The 27686-nt window shown below is 46.1% G+C and overlaps 1 protein-coding gene across 1 annotated transcript in view; it reads left to right on the top strand.

The window, feature by feature from the left end:
• Positions 1 to 27686, top strand: part of LOC114774347 (neurobeachin-like) — a gene marked incomplete at its 3' end in the record, with an annotated part of 88888 nt that overhangs the window by 47858 nt on the left and 13344 nt on the right. The window contains 9 exon segments of the mRNA XM_028966272.1: positions 3803 to 3957; positions 5033 to 5156; positions 6479 to 6559; positions 7634 to 7761; positions 12134 to 12195; positions 16850 to 16914; positions 18335 to 18443; positions 20804 to 20926; positions 20929 to 20981. Coding sequence (XP_028822105.1) covers positions 3803 to 3957; positions 5033 to 5156; positions 6479 to 6559; positions 7634 to 7761; positions 12134 to 12195; positions 16850 to 16914; positions 18335 to 18443; positions 20804 to 20926; positions 20929 to 20981 — 900 coding nt within the window.

Genomic DNA, 27686 nt, shown 5'->3' with positions numbered 1-27686 from the left:
TCATGAATGAACTAGGCTTCTACTTTGTCAGCCACAGTGGGTTGCCCTCAGCAGTCCACCTCACTGCCTTGTGGGATTTCACTAATGATTTTCTGGTAGTCAGCAAACCATAACTCACCCCGGACTAATCCTGCGCCTCCTGCCGCCAAAAAATTCCTGTGTTTGAAAAGCACTCCAGCTCCAGGCCGGTCCTGTTTTGGATTATTTACATCTCGAGAGCAGATAGGACCTTGCTGTAATCAGTCTTCAGAGGATAAACAGCAGACTGACCCCAACAGGAGTCTTCCAGCGTTATTATACAGTACATATTAGTTATTTAAGGAGAAAAACAAAACCAGCCTACATGGACCTTAGCTGTAATTTAGATAATATAATGATGTGTGAGCTGTAAAATGTTGAGTCTTTAAAAATGAATTGATATTTGGATTGGCAGCCGGCCTCGCACAAATAGAGAAGGGAACAATGGCCACTCGGTCTGGCTGTGACCTAGCGGGGTCCAGAGAGAAGCGCCCTTCCCGCTCCTCACAGATGAGCCGGGGGACAGAGTCGGGGGTCTCCTGGGCGTTGATGACAGATTAAACAGACGCGGCCCCCACGCCACGCGGCGCCCCCCGCCTGTCACCCTCACCCCTCACAGGCCTAATGGGAGCTGGCAGGCCCAAAATGAGTCGCCCTGCCCTTCAGAATTATTTTTGAAATGCTTTCACACAAACCGTCCGAGGCCCTCGCCTGCAACTTTGTTCTGCTGCTTTTAATGTCATCCGCAGGGGCCGCAAATTGCTGTGTCTAATTGTTTGCCACCTGCCAGCGAAATGAGCTGCCAGGCTCAGATGGGGCCCTTCGATTGTCTGTCAGACGCGCGATAGATTGAGGGTGACAACATCAAAAAGAACGGGGAGAAAAAAAAAAAAGAAATCCATCAAACACGCGAATGAGCCGACTCCCCCAGCTCCGCCTCTCGTTCCCTTTATTCCCCTCCCTCGCTCTCCAACTTTGCAAGAAGCAAATTTTCTCTATCGAATATTCAGCGTTTCATAGAGGAGCTAGAGATACTACGAAATTCCCACTCTGCCTCATGCTCGCACTTGTGTCGGGGTGATTTTGGAGAAATCGTGTATTGACAGAGCTACTTTGTTGCAGTCCTAATTGAGTTAATGTCACATAATTTCATTTCTTTACTCTGTATCTTATCATAGCGTATCATCGCATTTGTGCTGAAATTGACTCTCTGAAAACATTCCAGAAAGGAGCGTACACACACTGGAGAGGCAGCCCTTCTGTAGTGCGCGAGCTCATCAATATTAATTTCCTGATTAATCCTGGCTTTATTCAAGGCAGCTCAATTAAGAAAAATCCTATTAATAAAGTATGCACTGGATAATCTATACATCATTCATGAACACTCCGCCGTTTAATTATTCATCGTGGAACGTTCATTTTTTTATCAGCTGCCTTTACATCTCTGCGTCGTTGTCTGGAGGCTCGATGAGGAGAGTGGCGGGTTGGTGGAGAGGCACCTTTCACCAGGGGGGGCCAGGCAGGCCAGAAGGTCGGAATTTGCCGGTGTGTTTCTGAGTCGGCGCAGACTTGCCTCTTCTCCAACTTCTCCGACGCAGAAGTAGAGAATGGCTCCTGGCGTAAGATGAATGGGCGAGAGGGTAATGTTTTCGCCGCGGCGCCTGGATCATTATCCTCCGGTGCCTGAGGGGATTTGAGGCTCACGACAGAGGACTTAACGTGTAGCGGGCCGGCCTGACCTGCACTTCATCACCCAGACGAGCACCTCCGCCGGCATCCCCGACCCGGCCTGCCGTCTGCACAAGGCGCGATAAGAGCGAGTCCTGCCCTCCGTTCAGTGTTGGGGAAGAGCCTGAAGCTGGCTGCCAGTGCCGAATCGGCCTGAACCAGCCGCCCCAAAGCTGGGAAAATTGGGACCGCTCACTCGTGACCCGCCGCCCCTCTTAAGCCCTTGTGTTCTCTTCCCTGTTTTTTTTTTAATGTGGAATTCCGCTGCCAGTCACAGCCATGTGATACGGAGCACAGCAACTATAAATAATTTGGGAAGACCGGAGGTTTTATTTTCGGGCCCGTCCTCGTAATGAGTTAATGTGCGCGGTGGCCATATTTAGAACTGCCGCTTCGAATTAGCGCGGCCTGCGCCGAGGCCGAGCTCCGCAGCCAGAACGGGGTACCTTATTTCCTGAGAAGCCCGGTGGAAATTGTCAGGTCACATGAGCGTCCCGGCGGCTGCTTTTCATGGTGCACACACGCAGTGTCGTTTCCAATATTGTTCAAGTTAGAAGGGAGGGGGATGGAAAGAGGACGAGAGAAGGTCGAAAGGAAAGAGAAGAAAAATTCAAAGACGGGAAGAACGTTTTTCACGGAGGGAGGAAGGAATGGCAGAAGAATCCGATTTGAGGTTCATGAGCTACATCGCTTGTAGGTACACGCGATGCGTCTCAGGTGTGTACGCGGCCGCTGTCAGGCCACGGGCCGCTGCGGAATGTTGCCTCCGTTCCTGCGGATGTTTGACAGTCCCCTCGGAGCGGAACGCTGAGCAGGAAGGAGTTGCCGCAGCCGCTGCCCCGACTGCGCGACGAGACGCTCGATAATCCCCGTGTTTATTTGCCCTGGCTTCACTTTCGGCCTTCAGTCACCGCGGCAGGATGTTTACTTTTCCGCAAGACCCGCTCGGCTTCACGTGGCCTTGCCTGGCCACTGTCACTCACCAAAAGGGCCTGTGGAAGACGTAACCAACCCACCCAAACACACATATATAAACACCACCATTCCGCCTCATTACAGGTGATTATGCCGCCGGTTGCCACTTCCGCTTATACACCGAGCGAGTGGCCAGTTTTACTCACATTAACCAGGACAGGATCCTTCTTTTGATGTCAGAGGTCTGAATCAACCGTAATCAGTGGAGCCGAAACCCAAGACGCCCGGCGTCACGATGTATAATACATTCAGCCGTATTGCAGCAGGTTAAGTCGGAAACCTGATGTCATCGATGCACTTGGCTTGTGCACTTTGAAGACACAGACCAGAACATTCTACAGGCAATGGAGCTGTGAGTCAAGCAGAGTTCTCATGGCTTCTAGGGACACTGGACAAACTCAGACCTGAGTGGCGGTAAAACTGGAGTTGCCATGACTGGATTCAATATTTAGCTAGTGGCCTAGGGTGGCCACCGGACTTCTTAAGACTTCATTGTCGCAAACGTAGCGGCCTGTTAGCAGTTCTCCGATGTCTGTTAACTCATGTCTGTCATTCTTAGTTTTATTAAACTAAGGGGCAGTGGTGACCTAGCGGTTAAGGAAGCGGCCCCGTAATCAGAAGGTTGCCGGTTCGAATCCCGATCCGCCAAGGTGCCACTGAGGTGCCACTGAGCAAAAGCACCGTCCCCACACACTGCTCCCCGGGCGCCTGTCATGGCTGCCCACTGCTCACTCAGGGTGATGGGTTAAATGCAGAGGACAAATTTCACTGTGTGCACCGTGTGCTGTGCTGCTGTGTATCACATGTGACAATCACTTCACTTTGTTTTGTTGTTGTTAAAACATTGCTGATTGTGGGCAGTAAAGTTTTCTTTTTTTTTTCCACTCACGTAGTCGCGAAACGTGTTAATTATCACTCTCAGAATCCTTTTTGCCGCCGTTGCTTGGTAACCTAAGTATCGTCATATTTGTAGAATATTTGTTCTGTTTTAGGAGCCACCGCTACCATGGAAGTCTATTTCTCTCTTTTCTCTGTAAAACACACCATTAAACCCAGTTTGACGCTGCGTCTCCCTGCTCAGGAGTGTGGTGGTGCCGGTGAAGAAGCCGCCGCCTGGCAGTTTGGCGGTGAACACGGTGGGCAGTTCCAGCTCGGGCGGTGCCCTGGCCACAGGAAGCACTCCCAACATCTTCACTGCCTCCTCGGCCACCCCAAAGAGCATGATCAACACCACAGGTAGGCCTGGCCTCACCGCTTGACCCCTTGATTTAAGCGAACTGTGCGGTATGGAGTTGATTAAATGCAAGCCTAGTCCTTTTTGGTTATTATTGTCACAATACTCTCTCTGTGGTTAATGCTGGCTAACTCACTTACTCTGGATAATTACATTCTCCTTCGAGGCCCTTCCTGGAATACATGACATGAATTATGATGAGAGGTGGCGCTGTGTGGCACTCCGGATCTGCCACTAGGTGGCTCTGTTCACTTCTCAATCCGGATGAATCCACGCGCCTGTGAGAGCGCACCGCGTTCCTTTCCAACATTTTTTTTTTCCATCGGAAAGGAATTTTAATTGAGATAATGACAGCCACCAGATTACTGTTAGTGCAGATGCGTCTGATGTAGTTATTAATTGTGCTGTAAATAGTGCAAAAGGCAAGGAGGTGAGACGGGGTTTTTTTTCTCTGGTGTTTGCCCTTAACTGGTCTCTGAGGCCCTGTAGAGTTCGACGATCACCCGAGGGCCACCGTGGGCAAGAGCTCTGAAAGGGGCCACTTAATACTGAGGCCATTTAGAACTCAAACACCTATTCCAGCGTGTGGCCGTTAAAAATACCAAACACCCGGCAGCAGGAATGTGAGACATGTGTCGGAGAATGAGCACGAGCCTTCAGCTCCCAGGGCTCATGAGCACGATGTGACCGGGTGAACTTATTTTCACCGTACAACGCACGGAATTTACAGTGCAACATGAAAACGTAACTAACTAATATTACAAATATTATTCTCATCAATAAATTAACAAAAAACAGAAGCATATGCAATATATGTATGATAAGATGATGAGTCATGAAAATGACAGTAATTAAGAATGTTGGAAAAATACATCAAAATACAACAAGATGTTAAATAAATTCATATAGAGCAAATAATATATTTTGTAATATATATTGTTCACACAAAGTCATTTGATCCTATTATTTATATTTTATTATATTCGGTGTCAAAAATATGAATCCTGTTTTTTCTATACAGAATCATATTTTTGTATCCTCGTGTAATTTTACCTGTTGTGTCTCTTCCTCTGTTAGGCGCTACAGACTCGGCTTCCTCCTCCTCCTCATCCTCCAGCTTTGTGAATGGAGCCACCAGTAAGAGCCTGCCGGCTGTGCAGACAATAGGGCCAATGCCTGAAGACACTATGGAGAACATGAGGTAGGTTCCACCATAGCATAAACATGCTTTCAGGGAGCAAATATTATCTGCATGTATATGTTAATGAAATGAAATTACAGAATTATTGTACAATAACACAGAGCGCTAAATAGTATTCTATGGTGCTTTCTCTCTATCTTTCTGCATAATAATATTTTTTTATTAATGAATTCAATATTTGCATAATTAATTGTACTCCTAATCTGAACATTCCACAACAGCTTCTTAAAAGCAACTATGACTATGACCGTTTGCCATGATAAATTATATCTTTTACATATAACTTATTTTGCTTATTAAATTATAAGTAATAATCCTGACAACAATAATAATCATTTAATCAGGGAGAACAGAGCGGAGGTTTTCACTCCAGAGCTGAGTAACCGGGATATTCAGAACTGTACACATGCGGCACCAGCAGAGGGTGCGTTGAACCCGAAGCGCAGCACCGACGGGCTTTAGTCTTCTATTGTTCCCATTTGCCTGCAAAAAAATGGGGTGAAAAAAAGAAAAAGAGCAGGTTTGATCCGGAAGTTGTTGTTAGACAGGACTCAGGCTGCAGGGATGTGCATTTTGACAGATATATTGCGTTCGTTCTGCAGCACACGCCTCCCTCTGTTTATGTAACACACCAGCTTTCCTGCCGGGGCGGTGCTGTGTGTTTACCGGCCTGTTTTGAGGCGCCGTGATGGAGTGTGTGTGTTTGCGGTGAGGGACAGCAGGGGCCCCGGCTGTCAGCTCTGCTGCGGGGCTGCTAATGCGGAGGAATCACAGTGTGCGTAGCTGTTAGGCCGTGTGTGGAGGCGGCGGTGACCTTGGGCCCCTTTCCTCACCTCCGGTAATGCTTAGTGACAGCCTACGTCACGGCCTCTCTCCCTCCCTCTTTCGCTCCCCGTCGCTTTCTCCTTCCCTTTCTCCCTTCCTCTCCCTTCTCCCGCCCGCTCAAGGAATCGCAAATCAGTTGCCATGGCAGCGGTAACCGACATCACTTACCGCCACCCCGAAGTCAATGATGAAACTGTCGGGCTGCGGCGCTGTGATGCCTAACCTGCATGTTGAGAGAGGAAGAAGGAGAGAGAGGGCTGTCTCCCCGTGAAGTTTTATAGCTGATAACAGCCCGGCTCTTGTCTCTCTTGCGCTTGATAAGCGCCGCGGTGCTTTATAGCTCGGAGGAAGCTGGGAAACGGGAGCCGGATCATGCCGAGGACACCGGAGACCTCAGATTAGCGGGCACAACACTCTTATGTGTGTATGTGTGTTTGAGTATGGGGTGTGGTGTGCATATGTGCATATCATGTGTGTGTGTGTGTGTTTTGTTGCAGCAGCTTGTGTGAGATGGACGTGTTGCCAGCAGAGTTCAGGTCCTTTAGCTCACTGGCAGGAAGCGCTGTGGAGTGCAAGAGGCAAGAACCTCCCCTCTCTTTCTCTGTCTCACTCTCTCTGTCTGAGCCTGTCTGACCCTGGCCTTGTGTTGTGGATGGGGGCAGTAGGCACTGCACTGTAGGCAGTAGTGCTTTTTTGGGGAGAGCTTCTTTCCTTTCTGCTTCCAGTCCCTTTGCTAGTCTTTTCTTTATATACATATATACATATATTTTATGCATATGAGAGTAAATAAACTAGTAATGTAAGCTTGCCTGAATTCCCACTTGTTATAAAGAGCTAGTTACACATTTTCACATTGATAATACATGTGATGCATATTCATTACTCACATTGTTGTAAAAGCGTAGGCTATATGTGTGTGTGTGTGTTTGTGTGTGTGTGTATCAGTTGAGTAGTTGCTTTGTGCAGTAGAGGGTAGATCTGTCTGCCTCAACGCTCGTCTCTCTTGTTGGAGATAAAAGCCTCGGCTCCAAACACAAACCCAGTGCCCTACCCACACACCATCGCACACACACACACTCCCCCGCTCAGCAGGAGCTATAGAATTAAACTGTTAAACCACATTCATGCTTTATAAGGTAATTAGAGCTCTGAATGTGCTCTGGAATGGGGCTTCTAAATAACATCCATCAGGGGGTGATCATTTGATGCAGTTTTACTGCGGTTATTACCTAAAGCAGGATACACAATGAGCCTGTAAAACTCAAAATAAATAAATTAAAACCAAAAAAATGTAGGCTTGCATAATTATAATATACATTTTAATGTGGATATTTTTTCTTAGGGTTAGCAGCTTCAAAATAATGGCAAAATATGTTTGTCTTCATTCACTGGGTGCATGCAGAGCTCATAACAAATTAAAATTGTATTAAAATTAAATACATGATTTAACCTTTCCCAACTAACCTTTTTTCCATCTCATGCATTAATATTTGTCTCTTGCATTAGCCCAGGCAAATATTACTCTACAATAGAACTAATTAAAAATATATTTTTTAAACAAAACAATTAGCATTGCATGACAATAGACTAAATAAACAAGAAAAAAAATCATGAAAATAAAATAATGCTCTTCTCTTTGCTTCTTCCCTCAGCATTACCACTAAACTGGAGCGAGCTCTAGAGAAGGTGGCACCACTGCTGAGGGAGATCTTTGTGGACTTCGCCCCATTCCTCTCCCGCACGCTTCTCGGGAGCCACGGCCAGGAGCTGCTCATAGAAGGTACAGGTGCTGTATAGCGCTTTCCCTTTCTCTTCCCTCCACCTTCATCCCTCCTTCTGTGCGGAGTCCTTCGTCCACCCGCCCCCTCGTGTGTGTAACCCTGTCACTGGTGCGAGCAGAGCAGGTATGGCTGAGAGACTAGTTCTTTTCTTTACTTTTAATTGTGCGTTATTTATTTTGCACACAGTTGATCATGGAAGTTTTGTGACTTTTTGTGACATTTTGTGGGTTTTCACAATGAATAAGAAGAACAAAAAAATTATTAGCAAAATTTGAAGATAGAATTTTTTTTTAAGAAGTAGAGACAAAATACTCTTAGTTTTAGACACACAATTTAGAATGTACAGACATTTTTACTAAATATTTTTTATTTGTGCACTTGCTGGCATAGTTTTAGTATTTTGTCATTTGTGTACCTTATAAAGGCACTCAATGTCTATGTTCACATTTGTATGTAAATGTAAATGTATGTCGTCAGTATGTGTGTGAGCGTGTATGTTTGTGTATAAGTAGCTGCAGACATGCCAGGCCGATGCCAGTTCGCCCCACACCAGCTCAATGCCAGTCTGTTCGGATAACACATTCATGTGTTTGATACCGGTGCCAGCTCCCTCCATTACATCACACACACACACACACACACACACACACACACACTTGCAAACAGAGCCGGCCGAGTGGCCAGGCTGACTGTCGGTTGACTGAAGAGACCTGTGGCGCTCTGGTGGGAACACACTGCCATTCTGTGTGCAGGCAGAGCCAGTGATCTGCAAGTAACCCGTCCAGCAGCATCCCTCCTGTTAGGGCTTTACTACCAACACTCCTGCACATGGCATTTTAATGGCTGCTCCCTGGTGAAGTGTCAGTTTCATTGGCTAATTAGTAAGACTAAAGTAGATGTGACACAGCTGATGTGATGGTTAAAAGCAGTGAAACTGGTGTAGTGACTTCCATATAATCCGTTAAGCTTGTTTTTTTTATACATTTCAAATGAAAATTCAAATGAACAACGTTTATGTCTACAAGCATGCAAATGTTATTTTCGGACACAAGACGGGGGATTTGGCAGAAGTCATGTGAGCCTCAGCCTGGGCACATCTTACGCAGTAAACTTTTTTTCAGAAAATAATAGGAGAAGGAGCGAGGAACCCCCTGAAGTTTTTATGGGAATACCATATCATGGTGAAAGAAAAGCATCTGACCCCTCTTCTGTAGAGACACAAAACTAACATCCACTTATTATCACCATTGAGCTCTCTATTCCCAGCCATCTTTACTGCACCCGCTGGACCACTACTGACCACTACAGGCCGTGGGACAGTTCACTTTACTACCCATAGTTGATTAGCAATGGTGTTAAAATATTTTATGTGATTTTGAATTAAATCACTGTTCTAAATGGGTGGTAGTAGCCTAGTGGGTAACACACCCGCCTATGAACCAGGAGACCCAGGTTCAAATCCCGCTTGCTACCATTGTATCCCTGAACAAGACACTTAACCCTGAGTTCCTCCAGGGGGGACTGTCCCTGTAACTACTGATTGTAAGTCGCTCTGGATAAGGGCATCTGATAAATGCTGTAAATGTAAATGTAAATGCATAGATGCTCAGACTGGCCACAAAGGGGTGAAATTGTTTTCGTGATATACAGTAAGCACAACACAATAAAATGTGTCCTCAGCTTTCAACCCATCACCTTAGTGAGCAGTGGGCAGCCATGAAAGGTGCCCGGGGAGCAGCATGTGGGGACAGTACCTTGATCAAGGGAACCTCAGTGGCACCTTTATTGTTCAGGATTTGAACCCACAACCCTTCGGCCACAAGTCCGCTTCCTTACCCGCTAGGCCACCACTGCCCCTGTTTAACTTCGTAAATCCATCTAACCATGGCAGCAGATTTTTTTATGCAACTATCCAGTTTAAACAGTTTATTTTGGTCAGGGCCACAGGGCTCTTCAGACACAAGGCAGGACCCCGAGACGGAGTCCCAGTCCAGTATAGGGTAAATGCACACACACTTCACAGCGAATTTAGGGTCACACATTCCTTACTTAGTGGAACCATTTTAAAAAATGGTACTAAACAATTTACTTTTTGTTGGTGAAACATAACAATACTAAAATGAATAATGGCCCCGTACTGCAGCCGCAGGCTGTTAATGTGATGGAATAATGTCTCCAGATTAAGTCAGAGCGCCTGAGCTGTGAGAGGAAGGGGCCATCGCTGTTTTTCCTCTCCCTGCTTTCCGATCGGCCCCCGCTCTGGGCCGTCAGCTGAAATACGGTGCAAAAGCGCTCCATTTACCAGTAATTACCAGTCATCCATCACCCCTCGGATTACCGGGGTCGAGCCCAGTCTGGCCTCCGCCGGCCTCTACCACCTCCCCCAAGTATGTGGTCACCACTGTAATTATACCGCAGTGCACCCTGGGTCCCGCACTTGGAGTTGATGTTCCACCCCCCGTCCCCTACCCGGCAAACACTGTGTCCGTTGTCACACGAACCAACCCCCGCCCAGCCAGGCAGCTCAGCAGTGCCACAAACCGGCGCCGCGCCATCCCACAATGCCTCATTCACGCCCCCCAGTGCCACGCACAGGAAGCTGTTTAAATCAAGTGCTCACGGTTTGCATAGCAGCACAAGCCTGAGGTCATATGGACGCATGACTCCTGCACGTCAGGCACCAGTCACTTAGGGCATTCCCAACGAACGGAGAGGTCAGGGGTCGTGCTCTGTACAAGAGGGATCACATCCTCTCCCAGCATTTACAACAGCCATGCATAATAACTCAGTTACTCATGAATGAGGGCTTTTTGCAGCGGGGGGGGCATGAAGATGGACACAGGGCCGCGGCGGACTTCTTATGGCTGCCTGCGACTGCGTCCCCGCGCTTTGGTACTGAGAGGTTTCTGGAACACAGGATGTTTTTACTCACGCCGCTCTCTGGTATGCTGAACTGTGTCTGCACCCGGTCTTTAAGTTCATGCGCTGGCATGGCATAAAGGCAGCAGTGTGAGGGCGGAGGAGCCGGGGTGTAGATCATGCTACGCGTTGCCTGCGATTCATCTGCCTCACTCGGCGGCCCCCGACGTTAAGTCCCAGCAGCGCTTAAAATGAATGAGCTTGACAAAATGGCTTCATTAACAATACATTCATTTTGACCCTGGTGCATTGAAGTTGGAGCAGGCCAAACATAACACCAGTGCATATTTTATGGGGATTAAAACTCTTTTTTTTTTATATTTTGGCTCATTTTGGACAGTATTCTTCAGATATTTTTACATATCTGGATATTCCCCTATACTAATTAGTGGATAATTAGATGGCAAAATGAACTCATTACTAAATAATTTGCAAAACGCTAAATGGACACACAAAAAAGTACCCCACTATGGTATAACTTCAGTCAAATATGATAAATTACAAATTCCATTTTGTCTAAAGTACGTCTATTTTTGCTGTAGGCCAGGGAGCTTTGCTGTCGCTCTGGCTCTCTTGTATGCAGTATGTAACTAAATACGACAAGTGTTCATAATTATTACTTTTATTTACCACTCCCTGTTTTTAAAAACTCACATAGAATATTCAGTTTCTGTGTGGACCCATGGCCATACCTCAAAAATGCAGTGTACCGAATCCAGCAGTGAGAGCAGGAGAGGGCTTTTTATTTTCTGAGGAGCGTGCGGTCTGGATCAGAGGCGTATTGATTACAGTCAGGCCGGCCAGCATTGACCTTCATCCACTCCAGATGCATTAACACAGCCTCAGAGGAAGGCGTTAGCTCTCCGACTCTGGACACACACACCGGAAAGTAACATGAAGTCAAATTACACAGTGAAAAAGCTTTAAAAAATTCAATATCTCCATTTTAGTGCTTTCTAAAGCCCCCTTCAGATTAAGGCTCTGATTTGTGCTGTAGATCTGTGACCTGATGATAGAGTCTGTAGTGTTTATGCGCCGATATTTTTAGGGATTGCGGACACTGTTCTCAAACTGGCATGGGGCTGGTTGGCCACTGTATTTATATAGATACAACAAGAAAGAAACACAATCTTTAACTGTCAATCCTCCCATTTTTCGTATAAAATCATCAATTCTGGGTGACGGAGGTAATTACACATCAACAAAAGGGGGAGGTAGTTTCTCTACTTCATGAAACATATAACTTTGAAGCGGTCCTTTCATATTTTTATGTGTTTATTTGAATCCTGAGTACACCTTTAACCACACTCTAGCAAACACATCTCATACTTGGCCCCAGTTTGAAAACAGTTCTCTGAGTGTTAAAAGATTTGGCAAAGTGAGTGCATTTTATGTGATCTTGTGTGTGTGTCTCCTTTTCTGACTCCTCTCTGGTCTGTTCTGCCCCTGCAGGTCTGGTGTGCATGAAGTCCAGCACCTCGGTGGTAGAGCTGGTCATGCTGCTCTGTTCTCAGGTAACCGATTCCCCTGCCGTTCTCTTCCTCTGCTTCCCTCCCCTCCACCCATCTCTGCCTCTGAACAAGTCTGGGTGCAACTAGCCGCTCAGCTAACAGCAGAGTGTTACAGTTACTGCATTACACAGCGGATTGGCAGCGCCGGTCATCGGCCACGCCTGTAGCTGCGCAACGCTTCGTTTGCCGCGCCTCTGTGGATGTCGGCCATGCCGTGCACTGCAGTACGTCTGATATTCATTACAGCGATCCCACATTTCTGTCTGGTACCCTTGGAATTTTATTTGACAGTAGTGGTCGTAATTAGCATGAGACCGGAACACAGTAGGATAGGGTTAGTTCCACTTTGAAAACAGAATCTGATTTTCTCAAAATTGCACAGTGTCCAGTGAGCGGGAATGCAACACAGTGAGCAAGCTTTAAATCTGTTCACTGTGAAATGTGAGGAGGTCTTTGGAAGGCTGCATATTCCGAATATTTAATAACAGTGCAACAATGCCAATGACCTTTCCGCTGCAAGACTGATATAAATTTTGATTTATGCTGCAGTTTGTCCTGAAACATGATAAATGGCAACTCGCCCTTTCCCTGTATTCACTGTGACCAGTGACCTCAGACATTGTGTCACATGACCCTGAACGCGCTGTGGCATTCGAGCCTTCAGAGGGAATAATTTTCTATTAAGATGAATAAAAACTGGATCAACACAGTCAACAGTAACAGTAAAAAGCAGAGCTTTGTTTTTATTCATTTTTTTGTTGATTTATTTATGTATTTATTTATTTATTTTCTTCGTCTATTTCCGAGCATGTTCTTTTTCTGACAAGTTAGGCCTTATTTTAGTTTTGTAAACTCAAAATCTATAGAAATCGAACGAGAATTGCTGGTGTCTTCCTCTTGTAAGTCACTTTGGATAGAAGCATCTGCTAAGTAAAGTAAAGTAAAGTAAAGTAAGCTTCGTGGATTTCAAATATTACAAATAGAAAAGGACATTATGTTTTTAAATACAGGGGGACTATTAACAAGCATAGGGAAAACATTATCCCTAATTATATCAAACTAAGCAGTTTTACCATAATTATATGCCCTTTACGTAGAAAATAAGCCAGAAGACTTTTTACCCAGCCATTCCCATGGTACTGCTCTCCTTCCAAAAAGCATAGTTGCAACTCACACTGAGAAACTTCACCCGCCATCCCAGACTGCCCTGACAGATTACAGCCCCGCTGACCTTCTCAATCTCGTGTTAATCCCCCCTTTCAAAGCAGGTTGGGGTCTCTGTGTTGTAGTTACAACAGGAGATATTTAACATACCTTCTGTCAGGCCATCACTCTGCTGTCGGGATCACCATGAGGAAGCCATTAGGGCAGCGCCTTTCTCTTTCGCTCTCTTCCTTTCTCTCTCTCTCTCTCTCTAAAATCAGTAGGGGGGAATGGCACCTCCAGAATCTGCCCCATGTCTCATTCGAGGCTCGCTCTGAGCTCACACGGCACCATTTGTAAGCGTAGGAGTTGACATTAAGTAGCGTATTCCTGCAGACTCACCCGTGGCCTCCTCCTCAGCAGTGAATCATGCTGCCTCGGCTCCCAGTCTTTTGAAGTCCCAGGCCCAGAACCTTTACCCCTGTCGTTGGGGGGCTTTCCTCCATTCTTTCTTCTATCCTGGGCCGTAGCAGTCCGGTGCCTGTCTTCCCGTCTTCTCTCGATTTATTGCAAAGAGGAGTCAGTCAGCAGGCTGTTAGGAGTCTGCATTCCCCCACCCCCACGATGATGGCCCCATCACCCAGATAGCATTACCAAAGCTCCTGCCATTAGAGGCGGTTGGGGCTGAAACCTGGCCTGATATATCGATCGTCCAGAGAGCCTGTGGAGCCAAAGCCCACGCCCTCCCCCTCAGCACATCATCACAGCTATGAAGGTCTCAAGTCAGGGCCATGAAGGGCCAGAAGGGAGTGGCTCAGCAATGGCGGTGCCAGTGCCAGCCCGGTATAAGTGCTGGTAGAGAAAATGTGACCTTATGCATGTGGCTTAGTTCAATTTCTGGCACCGAGCTTGAACCACAGCATGATTCTACTCTATAAAACACTTGTATATAAAAAGGAAAAAACAGCCACACTGTTTTGTGTACTGGATGCATTTTGGTTTTCTCTCTTCCATACTTCTTCTAGCCTCTATTAATTTAGGAAAATTATATTTCCATTCTTTTATGTTGGTTAAACTTCTTTCTGCTGATAGTTAATAAACTGTTTTTATTGTAGTAACGGTTGATATTAAGTTGGAATTGTTTGCACACTCTCAGTCTGCAAGGTTTCCGGCGCCTGTAGCTGTGTGCTGATAGTAACTGTTAAATAGAGAGGTCAGGCAGGTCTGTTTCATGTAACAGCTTAAACACCCTGCATGGATACAGAGCGGAGTCGTGGAGATTTGAGCATGGAAGCCATCCAGATGGGGGCTGTAAATGCAGTTCAGATGAAAGCCAAAACGCTCTCCCTCACCTACATGCACATTTGCACATGCCTGCACTGACAGGTCGGATTGAGACACTGTATTTTTATATAAAAAATTGTGTGTGCATCAGAGGTAGAGTGGGTCAGGTTAAAAACTGATGAAATTCTTGTTTTTCAATTTATGACAATAAATGGTAATAGTGATGTGACTTCTTTCCAATGAATGTTGCGGTTTTGTGAACAACAGAAAGATCGGCTGGACGATTGCATATATACATTCTGATTTCCTAAGCTTTCCAGTTTTAAATAGCCATTTTATTATGTAAGATTAAATAAAGCAGTAAAGACAGTTTCTTAAATAATCACTGGAAGAATCACTGTTATAAATATTTAGATATTATAAATATTTAGATGAAATAGACATATAGAATGAGTATTGTACTGTATGTAGTATGTTTAGGTAGTTAGGTAGAACTGCGGTAAAGTTTCTGCATTCTACACTTGAATTTTCTTCAGTACAGAGCAGCACCTCCTTCAAACGTGTTAAAATCGCACATTAACGGCCTGATATTATTGAGTGTGTCGACTTTTCGGCATCCCGACCGCTTATCTGAGCTTCTGAGCAAACTCCCACAGAACGTCCAAGACACTGGGCTGTAAGTATGTTCCAAATTTACATGAGGCGTCATGTTACCGGCCTTCCTGAGGTGGTTGACAGCGCTAATTCACTTCACATGGGCAAAGCAATCATACGGAGCTAAAATGGCCTGACTGCACCCCCCTCTCCTCTGGAACAGGAAAAAAAAAGCCTTAAAGCACCCCAGAATTTCAGCCTTAAAAGCCAAAGCTTCTGTCGGAGAGAATAAATTGTGTGAGCGCTTGTGAACTTCCTCTCTTCCCAGAGGCTGATGTCATTTTCATGGCAGGAATAGGGCTGGCCTTTATTTCCGTATTTGTTTTTGTCACGTGAGCAGCGGGGAGCATTGCAGCCCCCTCAGAAGGGGCAGGACGGAGGGATGGAGCGGTCGCAAAGAGGGTTGAGAATCATCTGGGAACATTTGGAGGCCAGATGCTCCTGCGCTTGTGAGACGCGGTCTGCTCACCTTGTGGTGCCGCGTTGTGCGTTGCTTCCCAGCACGATCAACGCAATCACATCCATAATCACCCCTTCGGTCTCATTACCGTTTCAAGTTGAGGTCCATGCGGAAAAGAGAAAGTCTGTGATGTGTTCCCAAACATCAGAGTTCTCTGGTTACCTTCAGAGCTCGATGAAGATGTATGAAGGCACATTAGCTCAGGATGTCTGCTGCAGGATCTCCTGGGCAACACAGGCAACAACAACACGTTTTTATTTCTGACAAAGCATAAATCCAGTGGCTCTGCTAAGCCAACAACCTTTTTTGGAGCACGTGGCCCTTGCGGTTGGTTTCCCTCAAGAGTCGAAAAACGGTTTCTTACGAAAAAAAAAAAAAAAAAAAAAACGCCCCTACTCCGCCTCCCCTGAACTCCGGCCTCCCGTTTCCCTCGTGCTGTCGCGGCACCGAGAGGGAGCAGCAGAGTGCAGGTTCCCACAGTGCGATCCCGGCCTCTCCGAGCGGCTTTTTAATCATTTCCAGAGCACCAGTGTGTGAGTGAGAGTGAGGGTGCGCCCCATATCACGGTGCCCCAGGCCTCGTCAGCCCTTCAGTCCTGACCTCGCTCGGACCCGCGACCCAGCTCTGCATCAGTCTCAGTCCCAGTCATCTGTCACTGTAGCGCGGGAGGAAGAGGCCGAGCTGGGAGAGGATACGGTTTCATACGCCGATTACCTCCTCGCTGTGTTTACAGATGCCTCCTTTAAAGGAAGAAGGGACGGTCGCACGCAGCTCCTCGTAGCGGCCATATTCCTGTCTGCAGGCCTCGTGGTGCTTTCATTACTCTCCTTCTCTTCCTCTCCCCCTCCTCCCGACCTCTGAGCTGTCATGCTCATTCTGATCAGATGCGACTGAACTTCGGCCTCTAGCTCGTGGCGTAGAGTCAGCGGCATTTTACCCTCAGATGCTCTTTGTTTTTTAAGCAGGAAAGCTCTGCTTTGCTATTTTCTGCCAATCAAAATGTTACTTGGATTTTTATTGGAGGTCTTTCTAGCTTGTCCTTCTGCCGAATAATGGAACTGAATAGAAATAAGAAACAAGAAACTGTTGTTGTAAATTGTGTTGTCTTTGTTCCAGGAATGGCAGAACTCCATTCAGAAGAATGCTGGTTTGGCCTTCATCGAGCTGATCAACGAGGGCAGGTGATGTATATTTTATGGCCTTTTTGTTTCTCCTTTCTGTGCTGATCTAGTGTCTAATCACACTGAAATGATGTCATCTTCCTGCTTGTGATCAGAGGCTCAGGCCATCCCACACAGCACCTGGATTAGGGATAAGCCCCTTGCCCCTTTGGTGGGCTTTTTGGAGGGGGCGGGGTGCTAAATAAGGACCCAAAGTTCGCATATCTCTCTTGGTCTCCGTTTGGGTGTGGCAAACTCATGACGGCTCAGCCTTCTTTCCCATCTGCTGACCCATCTGTCTAGACACATCTCTCTCCCTGACACACACATACACACACACACACACACACACACACACACACAGGCCTTCCCTCCCTCCCTCCCTCTCTTTCTGCTGCTGCTCTGGGGCAAGTAGAGTCCGCATCAGCAGAATCCCAGGCCGCTGTCCAGGGTGCTGGGAGATCCAGCATCTGCCCCCAGCCCAGCATCCTACTACCTATAAAAACGCAATGCCCGAGAGGAAGAAGATGCCCTACCAAATAAGTCACAACACACCGACATAGACCCAATCTCGCTACCCCGGTGTGTTACGTGCTGTTCAATCCCCAGGCGTGCTGTTGTGCTGTCTGTCATGGCGCCAATGCAGAGGGCTATAAAGTGTATCCATCATCAGCTCCCCTGCTAATGAACTGGATTTGGTCTGCCAGTCATGTGTGGAAGGGCAGAGGCTGCCCCACTTTGCAGCAATAATGTGCTCCTGTAAGTGGATGGGGAGAGAGGAGCGATATTTAATTTCATCCCCGGAACACAATTCAGGGCCTGTCAGCATCTAAAGAGTGGTAAGCATGTGATGAATGCGGCGCCGCATTAAACCCTCACCCAGGGACACGCTGGAATCATTGGCTGCATTGCGCTCTGAGGCCCAAACGGAAGAAGCAAGTTTAATTAAAACAAAGCGGGCTTAACGACGTGTGTAATGGCATGTAATCTGCACACACACACGCAATGGAAGGGTCCGCAGGCTTCCCTCATACTTTCTGTCTGCCTGTCTGTCTCCTCCCTGTCTCCTTTTCTGTCCGGATAAGTAGATGTGAATCTTGGTTAACAGAAAAGGGATTCTTTCTCAGATTAGCCATGCGTTTCCTGTGGACAGGCTCCAGCGGGCTAACGATGCCGGTTCACCCGTTTTATTCACGCGGAGCCTTGCAGCCAGTGCTCATCATGAATTTTAATGAACGCAAAACGGGTGGATGGTTTTCACTGGATCAAGTGATTAAGTCTACGTTTTTTAATTGATCAAGTCTCTGAAAGTAAAATCCGAATCATTGTGAACTAATTTGCATCAATTGTTTTGTGTCACTCCCAAAGTGTCATTCCCAAAGTGACATGTGGGTAGATGTGCGATGCTAATACATACCGTTCATGTAACCTGTATTTCCAGACTGTTGTGCCACGCTATGAAGGACCACATTGTGCGCGTTGCCAACGAGGCGGAGTTCATCCTGAACCGCCAGCGGGCTGAAGACGTCCACAAGCATGCGGAGTTCGAGGTGTGTAGTAGTAGGGAGACACCAGTCATACACACTACATGTCTGTTCTTTGTTCCCATACTTCGGCTCCCATTAAGTGGTTTAGAATGTTTTTGAATAAAAAATAAAAATAAAACAGGTCTTGATTTTCAGTGAACGATATAGGACATAGAACAGAAATACATAAATAAAACAAACAGACAAGAAAAGACTATAATCTAATATAGAGCTGAAGAAATTGAGCCATTTGGCACAACATACCATATTCAACGTATCATAATTTTTAAAAATTTGTCCCTGACTCTTACTACCTGAATCCTTTTTTTTTATCATTTTATATATAAATGTGTAAATAAATATATTTAGCACAAGGAAACAATGATCAGACAAATGTGAAGAGGTTTATTGAAGCAAGGAAATAAAGACAGACTGGTCTTAATGGTTTTGTATCCCATCTCAGCAGCATGTGCGGCTTTTTTTTTTTTTTTTTTTTTTGCTCCCAGGGCGACTGTGATCAGTGCGTGAAGGGAGTGCAGGAGTGCAGAGTGTGAATCCCGCCCTTGAAAGCGCTGCCGGGGAATTAGCTGTAATCCCGCTTCTCCTGAGGCCCAGCAGGGATTAGAGACCCAACGCAGAGAGCCAACCGGGCCCAGATTTAATGTGTTCTTGAGCTGATATACTGCTAATAATTTTTTGTCACTCTTATTGGCTTTAAGTCCCCCCCCCCCAAACTAATGAGTTAACCTCCTGAGATGCTATTTACCCGCCATCTTAAACCATTACCCCTTTTCAGGCGAGTGGCTGAGCAAGAAGCGCTCTCATTAGATGGAATTAGAGGTCAGACTCTTTAAACCTTTTTGTTATGCCGTAGCGTAATTACATCGGGTGTGTAATGGGGACCGTAATGGTTTTGTAAAGGGAACACCGCCTTGCGGGAGAGCTGTTCGGCGTCCGACGGGATCCGGAGCTTCTGCCTTCAGTCACTAAGCGTCGTGTTTAGGGAGGAACAATCATTTACGAGTAGAGAAGGCTGCGTGATGGCAGGGCATCTGTCCTCAGAGGCAGGTAGAGAGTAGTCACACACACACACACACAACACACACACACACACACATACACGCCGTTAGTAGCTCATATGTTGCAGGAGTGATGAGTTTCTTATCTTCGGGCGGCAGCCTCTGCACCGCCGCCGCGTGATGTACTGTTCTTGAGATCCTTGACCCGCCCGATAAACCAGAGGAGACGGCTCAGATAGGCGATGTCACCCCGCGCGGGGGGACTCTACCTGGCGCTCATCCATCTGTCTGCCGGGGCCCAGACAGCCTACACTTGTCACGCCGCTCAGCCCCCCCCTTTTTATTAGCGCACCGGCCAAGATTGAAGATCAGGGGGCCAGATAAGACATTTTTACTATTAAGTGTCAGAGCCGAAGCTCATATTTGCCCACCCCCCAACTTCTTCAGAAGTGTAAATAACGTTTGATATTTGTCAGTGTATGTGTGTCACATGGTAACGCAAGATGACACGCTGAGATTGAGTTATCCGGCCGGTTGAGGAATACGCCGCGCTACCGCATCTGACAGAATTCAAATATAAGGCAGGAAATTCAATTAGAGGCTAGCTTCTGTTAGCAAATTAGATTTTGAATATTAGCAGGAGATCTCCCTCGGGGTGGCACAGTAACGAAATCTTATTATTGCACGCGAGATAAAGTCTGGTGCCACCCCCCCGCATTACCTTTTCAGTCTGCGGGCACCACTACACACTGCATCTCTCCTTTCATTTTCTCCCCCTTTTAAAGGCAGCCGTTCCTTCAAGACATCTTTTCTTGCACTGAAGTCGTGTACATTACAGATAAAAACATTCATTTCTCCAAGTAAATGTAATATCTGTACGGTGCGTGTAGTATCAGTTAAACGAGGTGGTTGAGATGCAGCTTTATAACATCCTGCAAGACCGTTTTTTCCCTCTTTATCTATTTTCTTTCCTCTGATATGATAATAGTACACGTTCATGTCTATAGCATGTATCTCCCTCGGCCTGTGTAGAGTTTGAAACTATGAGCCGGCATTCTGTCCAAACAGTTCCAACAGTGAGAGTGACCCCTCCGCACTAAACAGTTGTGGTCAGCAGTGGCACTTTGGTCCGAAGCATGGGTAATTGTTGAATTTACATATTTTGGGTAATAAGGTAAGCTGAAGTCATGCACCGTAGGGTTTGGCCTGGAGATTTGTGGGTTTCGTGGATAAACAGACTTAGCTGTCAATGGCTAATCCGGTTAGTGGTAAGTGAGCGTGAAACCAGAGTAGTTGACCAATAAGATAAAGGTGCATCATTTTAATCTCTTTTTTTTTTACCCTGTTCTCTTCCCCGCACCACAGTCAAACTGTGCCCAGTATGCAGCAGACAGGAAGGAGGAGGAGAAGATGTGCGACCACCTGATCAGCGCGGCGAAGCACCGCGACCACGTCACAGCCAATCAGCTCAAGCAGAAGATCCTCAACCAATCCTCACCAACAAGCATGGGGCCTGGGGCGCGGTGGCACAAGAGGTGAGGAGGCGTGGGAGTCCACACTTGGGCATCGTTGCTCTTATAGATGAGTTCCACCTTGGATGTGTTAAGGGGAGACATTTTTTTTTAAGTTGCCGGAGTCCGTAATTACTATTCAGGCCTGGCATTATTGGCACAATAATGATAAATAAGTACAGTAATGAAAGTGAAGTGATTTTCACTTACAGCACTCGGTGCACACAGCAAAATGTGTCCTCTGCATTTAACCCATCACCCATAACATTTACATTATATTTACAGCATTTATCAGACGCCCTTATCCAGAGAGACAATCAGTAGTCCCTCCTGGAGCAAACCTTGATTAAGGGCACCTCAGTGGAACCTTAGCAGATCAGGTTTTGAACCTGCAACCTTTCGATTATGGGTCCGCTTCCTTTTTTAAAAAAAAAAAACATGCAAAAGTGAAGTGATTGTCACATGTGATACATAGCAGCACAGCACACAGTGAAATTTGTCCTCTGCATTTAACCCATCACCCTTAGTGAGCAGTGTGCAGCCATGACAGCCGCCCGGGGAGGCAGTGTGTGGGACGGTGCTTTGCTCAGTGACACCTCAGTGGGCACCTTGGCAGATCGGGATTCGAACCGGCAAGCTTCTGATTACGGGGCCGCTTCCTTAACCGCTGGGCCACCACTGCCCCAGGCCATCTCTTACCCCGCCAGGCCATCTCTGCCAGTGTAGGTACAGCAATTACCATGAGGGACCAATGCTGTGCTGAAATTACATTTAAAGGATGGAAGTTTACAATGTGCCAGAAAAACATATTTTTCCTTAATCCTTTAAAACATGCATAAGACTGCAGAATCTAAACATAGTCTAAACGTAGAAGGCTGATTAATCAGGACATACTGGTGTAGCAGATAGGCCCATCAGAATCAGTTAGGAAGAGGAATAGCACCATTAACGGTGCTAATAACAAGACCGTTTTAAACCGCAAAAAATATCCACAGAATAAATCAAGAAGGACAGAGGGGTTTGCGTATGGAGGGATAAATGTGAGCGTCGGTGTGGGCGCAGGGGACTACTGATGCAACCAGAAGTCAGCGCTGGCCTTGACTGCTGTTTGGAAATGTTTTCAAACCACCACAAGAGCAGCTTCTGGTTATAAATCAGGCTGCCATGCCATCTTAACAGAGCTGTCAGTTCGGGGAGTCTGAGAGAGTGCAGGAGCCTTCGGTGAGGTCCGTACCAAAGCCTCCGTCTCCGCCCCCCCCGTCCCCCCACATCTTCCTCCCCTTCCTGCTGAACCGCGACGATTTGCCTTAGCATTTCCTTAACCTGCCGCAAACTCGGCTCCTATTTCTAAATGGATTTTTTTTTTAAATGTGTTGCATGAGCAACCTGTTTAGCCTACACAGTCCACCAATAGCCGAAAAATGACAAAAGTTCTGCTTTTACTTAGTCTGATGTGACCTGTTTATTTTCGTCCTGGGCTACGTATTAGATCTGCAGCAGGAATTAGCATGTAAATTGCCACGTAGTTCAGTGCTATCGTTTTTCCTGCAGTTCCTTCTGATCTAAGATTTTCCAGTTATCATGTTCACTTGTTCACCTAATTATCTGGAACATTTGGAAAATTTGTCCAAATGTGGATTTTAAAAAGTGTGGCGTGAGTCGTGCTGGATAACATTGCCTGGGTAAAAAACAGATCTGTGTCTGGGTTCTCTACGTCTAGCCTAGTTCATTTTAGAACCGTTTCAACAACCCTGTGTGAAGCTGTGATTGAGCCTTTTTAATTTCCAAAATTCATAATGATAAGAAATTATAATATATTTTTCTTTCTGTTTCATAATACTGCAGATTAATTCACATTGTCAACATTAAGCCTTTTTTTCTTCAGTAAATCGCTCTCTTCCATGTCTTAGTGAGCACGAAATAAAAATTTGTATGTTCTTTTCATAATCACAAGTTCCATTCCTTTTTGTTTTGTTCCTTACCTCCTTAACTACCTTTGGGGCAGTGGTGGCCTAGAGGTTGCCGGTTTCGAATCCCGGTCCTGCCAAAGTGCCACTGAGGTGCCACTGAGCAAAGCTCCCCACACACTGCTCCCCGGGTGCCTGTCATGGCTGCCCACTGCTCACCAAGGGTGATGGTTCAAAGCGTTGTGTTGCCGTGTGCTGTGCCGTGTGCTGTATCACGATGACAATCACTTCAATTTCACTTCACTTCACTTTCATATGTGCAGGATAATATATGTTGAGAGGCAGATATGTATCATATATGATGCGCCTGCTTCTGCAACCGTTATCCATTCCGACTCCCTCAGGCCTTCAAGCTTCCACCTGAGTTTAAAAGACGTTTTCATCAGACCTTCAGAATGTCTCTCTCTCTTTTTCACACGCACACACACACACACACACACACACACACACTACCACATCTACAAATATCAACAGCATAAAGCTGTTTCACAGCTACTTCCAAAATATATATATAATATTGGATTGAGCCTGGGCTAACACATTTACTTATTCAAATATTTATAGAAACCACCTTAACATTAGCATAACATTAGCATTGAAACAAAAGGTTATTGCGCCGGGGGCGCAATTGTAAATGATACCGCAAAACTTCCAGCAAATTCAAATTTAATGGTAACCTGCTGGAGAAGAAAAATGATGCAATATGCTCATGAGCTCCAGGCAGCGTGGCGGCGGCGGAACGGCTTAGTCTTATTCAATGCTACATTAACTTTTCCATTTATGCTGCCTGTGGAGAATATAAAGCCCTCAAGCGCCCCACGGAACCCGTCTATATTTTTTGGCATTTCTGCGTGTGCATGTGTGATTAGTGTATCTGTGTGTGAACGTGCTCATGTGTCTATTTGTGAGGGTTTGTCGGAGCGTGAATACGCACAAATTGCTTTCCTTTGTTGTAGCCCCGGGACAATAGATATTGATAAGTTGTGTAGTAAAAAAAATAACATACACCCACGCACACCCCTTGCAACAATGCACTTGTAGCTAATAAAAGCCTGCCCCCTCACGTTTCATATTTCAAATAAGATTTAAAATGCTAGCGCGACCTTGCCGTTGATGGATGGCGCCGCTTTCCATGCGGGACCTGCGAACAGGCCGGAATCGGGAGTGGAGCGTGTTGTAAATGCCGGGTGAGCCGCCACATCTGCAGGTTATTAGCCGGGCCTTGCCCCCCGCTTCCCGCCGAGCCTCGGCGAGAATTATGGCGAGGGGGATTGTGTTTCACTCGATGTCCCGCCACAACTTCTGAAAAACAATCGCAGCCCGCTGCCGCTCGAGCCGCGAGAGAGGATATCCAAATCTGGCCGCAGATGAGCGGATGCTGACAGGATTATACTTTCTCTCATTTATTTATTTTTTTTCCCGCCCTTCCCGATGATGAATGTCCCAGTTATCGAGTTGGCGTCCAAAAATCAATACGTCTCAAATTGAAACAGTATAGGGTTGTATTGATCTGGGCCTTTAAATCAAAACGTGAGGCCTTTGATACGTCTCCCTCAGACAGCTCTCAGCCCGGTAATGACACACTATCAATTTTAGCTTCATACTGATAAATCAAGTTGAAAATTGGATGTCAGATTTTTTTTTAATGCCCGGGGAGTGATTTTCCGCTGCCCTCTCATCCCCTTTCCTGTTGACCCCCGACCCTTCCTTTTGGATTATAAAGTTCAGCCTCGTCAGAGAGCGAAAGAGGTGTCAGGCCCAGGCAGGAGAATTGATTTGAGGATAATGCGTGGCACAGGGAATGGCAAAAACACTCCTGCAGCGTAAACGCTGGAGCTTTATTATCCAGACATCAGAAGGCACTTTTATGTCAACCGATGAAGAGCAGGTTATACGAAGAAACAATTAAATCATCCGGTTTGTTTTCACGTGCCATCATTTTATGCAAATGTGCTCTCTTTCATGTGTTTCATGTGTAAATATTTATGAGCATGTTCTTATTAATCCAGTCCCTGCCTCTAAATACGTTTAGACTGGAGCAAAATGTTTCAGCGCTGGCGTTGAATAATGAAAGGCCGTGATCAAGCACACTCCTTGCTAACTAAAGGTCTATTTAAATGTAGATTTCTTCCAATATTGAATCACCAACAGAAAGGGCCTTATTGGGGCTTTGGGCCAGCGCAGACTAACAGGACAATTACATTCCTGCATAGATTCTGCCGGGGTGTTGTGATTAATTGTCTTTCAGTTCATGCCACACCTCAGTTGGAATCAGGATCAGTGGTGATTCCCCGAACAAGATCATATTACATGAAGGAAGCGGAAAGCCACGACCTGCAAAAAACGGTCACTGATTCACTGAAAAGGCTTTAGTTTTGCTTTGCGTTGTTTGGGATTTTGTGGGGATTTTAAAGGCAAGGATGTTCAACCGAAGTAATAAGAAGCAGAAATTTAGAAAATGGTTCATAAATTATTATTAAAAAAAAAAACATTGTCTAGGACTTGGCTTAATCCATGAATGGTAAACCTACCTGATAGGTTAAACCTCGGCGTCACTTAAAGGTACATACTGAGTGGTAATTATATTTAGCCCAGCAGTTATAGGGTTAAACTGTGTTTTTAACCTGTCCTATATGAGAATAATAATAATGATGTCTCTTTATATGGTTCTGAATTATTATTCTGGCCTTGCATGTTTTTATTCTACTGGAGAAATGGGTAGTGGTGTGGTTACCCCACCCGTGACCCTGACGGCATCTGTGTTTTTGGCTGGTCAGGCTGTTGTGCTGAGGGTCCTGTTGGGGTGTTTGTCCTCTGCCTGTTCAGATCATTGCTCTTGTGGGGCTCAGCCAGCGTAGCATGCAGAGCAGGTCTTGACCTGACACGTGTCCTTTTGCCGCTCTCTGTCTGCAGCAGAGACAGTGAGCTTCCGGCCTCCACAGACAACTTGAGGGGGCCATCGATTGTCAACATTTCTTCCATATAATTACTTTACTATAATTACCAGCAAGGAGGGGAAAAATTGGGCAAGAGACGGCAGTGACGTATTGATCTTCGTGGGGGAAGCACTGGAACGGCCATTTCCCTTGGCTAACGGTTAGCTTCGTCTCTGGCCGGTGATGAATTGTAACGGTGGGCTGCTGGGTAATAACCCACCGGTGTGATGAAGCCCTCAGTCACATGCGGCCTGGCTTAAGCAGGCCTCGCCACTCCTGGATGAAGGGGTTATCAATTCTAATGCAGGCTCATTGGGGGAACGTCTCCTTGAGCTGCCGCCTCGGCCCACTAGAGCTTAAAAATTTTGACCTCGCTGGAGTGTGTTTCTCACAGGGAGGGTGTGTGAAGAACCTTTACCTTCCTTCAGACCGAACAAAGGGTTGCTAAAACATAACTCCATTATACTAGATTGCTATTGAGCTGCTGTTTCATGTGAATGCTTATTCCCTTGGTTTTTATTGAAGGCAGCTCGCACAATTAATACGTTTAGAACTTGAAATTCGTTACTTCTTTTTGTGCCCTCATTGTGTATGAGTCTGTAATCAGGCGGGTAACGTAGTTTGGCTAATTTCATCAGCATTGAACAGTTGCCAAGATACGTCCTTCCTTATTTCATGAAATGCAGTTATTCAGAACAAAATTTTTGCAGTTCGAGTAACCCAACCCAATATAATGTCTTTTAATATTTAATATTTGTGTTTGTTTTAGTGGAGCAAACAGTTGTGGAAAAACATGAACACACCAGTATCAGTCAAACAAAACTCACTCCCACTGCGAGTGCTGCAGACTCACAGTTTCCTGTACAGCTTCCCTAGATTCTCGTGCAACCAATAGTGTTTCATGAAGACACACCAACACAAATAAATTCACAATCCTTTGTTGTGAGGGTTTGATCCACTCCCTCGCTCCTGACTCTCATTTGTTCTTGACCTACACAAGGCTCTTCCCTGGGGGCGTTCTTAACCTTGCAGCCTGCACTAATTATCTTTGGAAAGAGGCCCTTCACACAATCATCGGTTTCAGGGAGGAAGCAGAAATGGAGCTGGGTATCCCTGCCCTGTATCCCCCCGGTCCTGCTGAAAGATGGGGAGTCCTGCTGGGGACTGGAAAGCAGCGACGGATGACCCTCGGCGTGACCCCGTCCTTTTGTCAGCCATCCTCGCTGGTCCTCTTTGCTCACTCTGGGCTGCCATGTTCAGCCACAAAGCTCGTCTTTGTACCCCTGCCTCTCCTCCCTCCAAATGGTGTGGGATTTAGGAAGTCACCAGGTCAGACGAGGGCCCAGTTGTGACTCAACCCTTTAGTCAGCCCAAGGTCAATATGGAATTAAGGTTATTTTACCATATAAATGTCATTCATAGCACCGATCACTAAATTTTCCATTTTAACTTATTTAGAACAATAAAGCACCATTCAATTTTCTACCCATAATGTCAGTACACTACTTTTCAGTACTCCTTCATTTGGTGTGTTGGACACACTATCTGTGATGTTCAGTTCAGTTCAGAAGGTCATATCCTATGATTTATGCTTTTTTATGCCTGAATCATCTGGAGGCATATGTTTTACCATAGTATAAAGGTGATCAGTCACTTTCACTTTGTACTGATTTGCGGTGACCCTTCCCATTAAGAGGACAAATGGACCCAAACCCGAATGGACCCCACCCCCCAAAATTCTCTTTTCAACTGTTTAATGGTATCTTGTCATTTGTCACCTGTCTGTGTGCTAAGTGTAAAGGATTTAGGAGCTAAATGGCTTGGATTAGAATAC

Source organism: Denticeps clupeoides, unplaced genomic scaffold (assembly GCF_900700375.1).
Source record: "Denticeps clupeoides unplaced genomic scaffold, fDenClu1.1, whole genome shotgun sequence".
NCBI classification, from domain to species: domain Eukaryota; kingdom Metazoa; phylum Chordata; class Actinopteri; order Clupeiformes; family Denticipitidae; genus Denticeps; species Denticeps clupeoides.
This window is presented reverse-complemented; position numbering and strand designations above follow the sequence as displayed.